Below are 2,387 nucleotides of genomic sequence, written 5' to 3'. Positions count from 1 at the left end.
AAGAGTAGATAAATAACATGTTATTTATCTACTCTTGATATTATAGAGATCAGTGGTACAGACTCAGTTATATATATATTGTAGCGTTTCGCGTCTCCCGGTGACACCCGATGGCGCCACCGGTCGACACTTAATGGCTAGGGGCAAACTCCACGACAGATGGCGCTCTCGCTCTGGCTCAATTCTACTGGTATTATCCGGTAAGGTAAGGTATTATCCGGTGAGGTAATTCTCTCGTATTATCCTGAGTGTGGGAAGGGGCACTGCATGCAGTTTGGGCTAGGGGTTGTCCAAACTGCATGCAGTGCCCCTTCCCACACTCAGGATAATAGTAGAGCGAGAGCGCCATCTGTAGAGCCAGAGTAGAGCCAGAGCGAGAGCACCATCTGTCGTGGAGTTTGGGGGTTGTCTATATTCAGGCCGGTACAGGAGATAATTTGCATATTTTGTCACGTGGTTTGTGTTATAACCAATCAGATGTAATCGCGTGTTCGTGACGTCACTTCGAGCTGTGAAGAAGATGGTGAAGGAGGAGGAAGGGGAGAAGGGAGAAGCTGGTGGAGAATGAAGAAGGGCAGAAGGGAGAAGGTGGTGGAAAAGGAGGAGGTGGTGGAGAAGGTGGTGGTGAAGGTGGTGGAGAAGGGACAAGGTGGTGCCAGGGAGAAGGGCACCTCCCTGCCACCTTCTCCTCCACCTGCCTGCCACCTTCTCCACCACCTTAATAGTTAGTCAACAGCAAAAATCGTATACTATAGTGCCGGAGGCCTATACGATAGGTATAGGCCCGATACGTATAGGCCTCCGGCACTATACGATCTTTGGTCAACAGTGCGGGACGAGTAACGACACGCACACACACACAGCGGGGCAACTCCCACCCCTGCCCGCTAGACTCGCGTTACGTTGAATAAAGCCCGGCGCACACGTGGCAATTTATATCGACAGTACCAGCGATTCTATTGCCAGCAACAAAATCGCCGAGAAATCGCCACGTGTGCGCTGCCCGGCGTCACCGATTTTGACGCCAGAAACTCGCCGCTGGAATATCAAACATGTTTGATATTTGTTGCCCAGTCGCTGAACAATCGTCACTGTCGTTACCGTCGCCGTCGCCGTTGTCGTAGTCGAATGCGCACACACGCACGCGCTATCGCTGTCAAGTTATCGATCGTAATCGTTATCGCCGTCGTCGGTGAGATGTAGATCGGGCGTAGATGGAGGGTGGGCAGTTACGTGGCAGCACTAACAGTACCACTGGCAGGCACTACACTAGTCACTTCGTTCGCTTCAAAGTCCAAATCTTCCACAGAAAGATTACAGTCATACTTCCGTGCTAGACATGGCCTTATTTCCCTAACCCTAATCCTAACACAAGTGCAGCCACATCACGTTACCTTCCATCTACGCCTGGGGGAAAGTGACACCCTTGTCCTTGGATTTGGTACCGGCAACCGGGATGACTTTGATAGTTTTTTGGAATTTTTTGTTACTTTTGAGTAGAATAAACGTTTTTTCATCCTTGATTCTTCCAACTAATACTAATAGTAATAACAATGTGCCTCTTAAATTGGCTATCTATAGCCCGCATCACAATTTTCATCAGATTTTGTCTTCATATTTTTTTTAAACCCCCAACAAATATCAAAGTCACCCCGAGGTCGGGGTGACTTTGATAACCAATATATAAACCATTTGATATCAAAATAACAACGTATTTAGGTGACTGATAATTTTTATTTGTTTAAAAGAATCATAAGCTACAAATCTATTCAAACTACAAACAAAACTGTTCAAACAATACAAATATTTGGTTTTTCTGAAAACTTTAATGTGATACGGTAACTCTCAGACGAATGTCTTTATTGATTGTTCGGAAACTACTTCTGACAGTTGCAAAATGAAGTTGCACTGCATGCCCCTTCGTCCTGAAGACAAAGTTCATGAAACCAATTGTCACAATTGTCGCAGTGTTCCCAGTCGATACTTCTCAACCTCCCATAGTTGAAGCTGTGACAGATTCGACAGGTTTCTTCTTCATTGTCATGTTCGCATTCATCAGAACTAGATGATACAGGATGATACCGCCCATCCGGTATTTCAATTACCTTGCGTTTTCCGGCTTTCTTTCCAGACTTGTGGAAATAAGTTGTGGATATAGAAATCAGTTAACCCTAACCCTAACACTAATTCTAACCCTATCCCTAATTCTAAAATAAAACAAAATTAGCCAAAAATAATACGCAGTGGCTGGAGGTACGGTAGCCGTCGGTCGTTCAAGCCCCTTTTTTGCGTTAGGGTTAGGGTTAGGGTTAGGATTAGGGTTAGGGTTAGGTTTAGGGTTATGGTTAGGGTTAGGGTTAGGGTTAGGGTTCTTGCTCATCTAAACT

The 2,387-nt window shown here is 45.6% G+C and overlaps 1 protein-coding gene across 1 annotated transcript in view; it reads right to left on the bottom strand.

The window, feature by feature from the left end:
• Window positions 1-1,217, bottom strand: part of LOC106805149 (peroxisomal membrane protein 11A-like) — a gene marked incomplete at its 5' end in the record, with an annotated part of 16,666 nt that extends 15,449 nt beyond the window's left edge. The window contains one exon of the mRNA XM_014806642.1: window positions 1,108-1,217. Coding sequence (XP_014662128.1) covers window positions 1,108-1,217 — 110 coding nt within the window. The remainder of the gene's footprint in view (window positions 1-1,107) is intronic.
• Between the last annotated feature and the right edge of the window lie 1,170 nt (window positions 1,218-2,387).

Source organism: Priapulus caudatus, unplaced genomic scaffold, assembly GCF_000485595.1.
Source record: "Priapulus caudatus unplaced genomic scaffold, Priapulus_caudatus-5.0.1 Scaffold102, whole genome shotgun sequence".
Lineage (NCBI taxonomy): Eukaryota > Metazoa > Priapulida > Priapulimorpha > Priapulimorphida > Priapulidae > Priapulus > Priapulus caudatus.
This window is presented reverse-complemented; position numbering and strand designations above follow the sequence as displayed.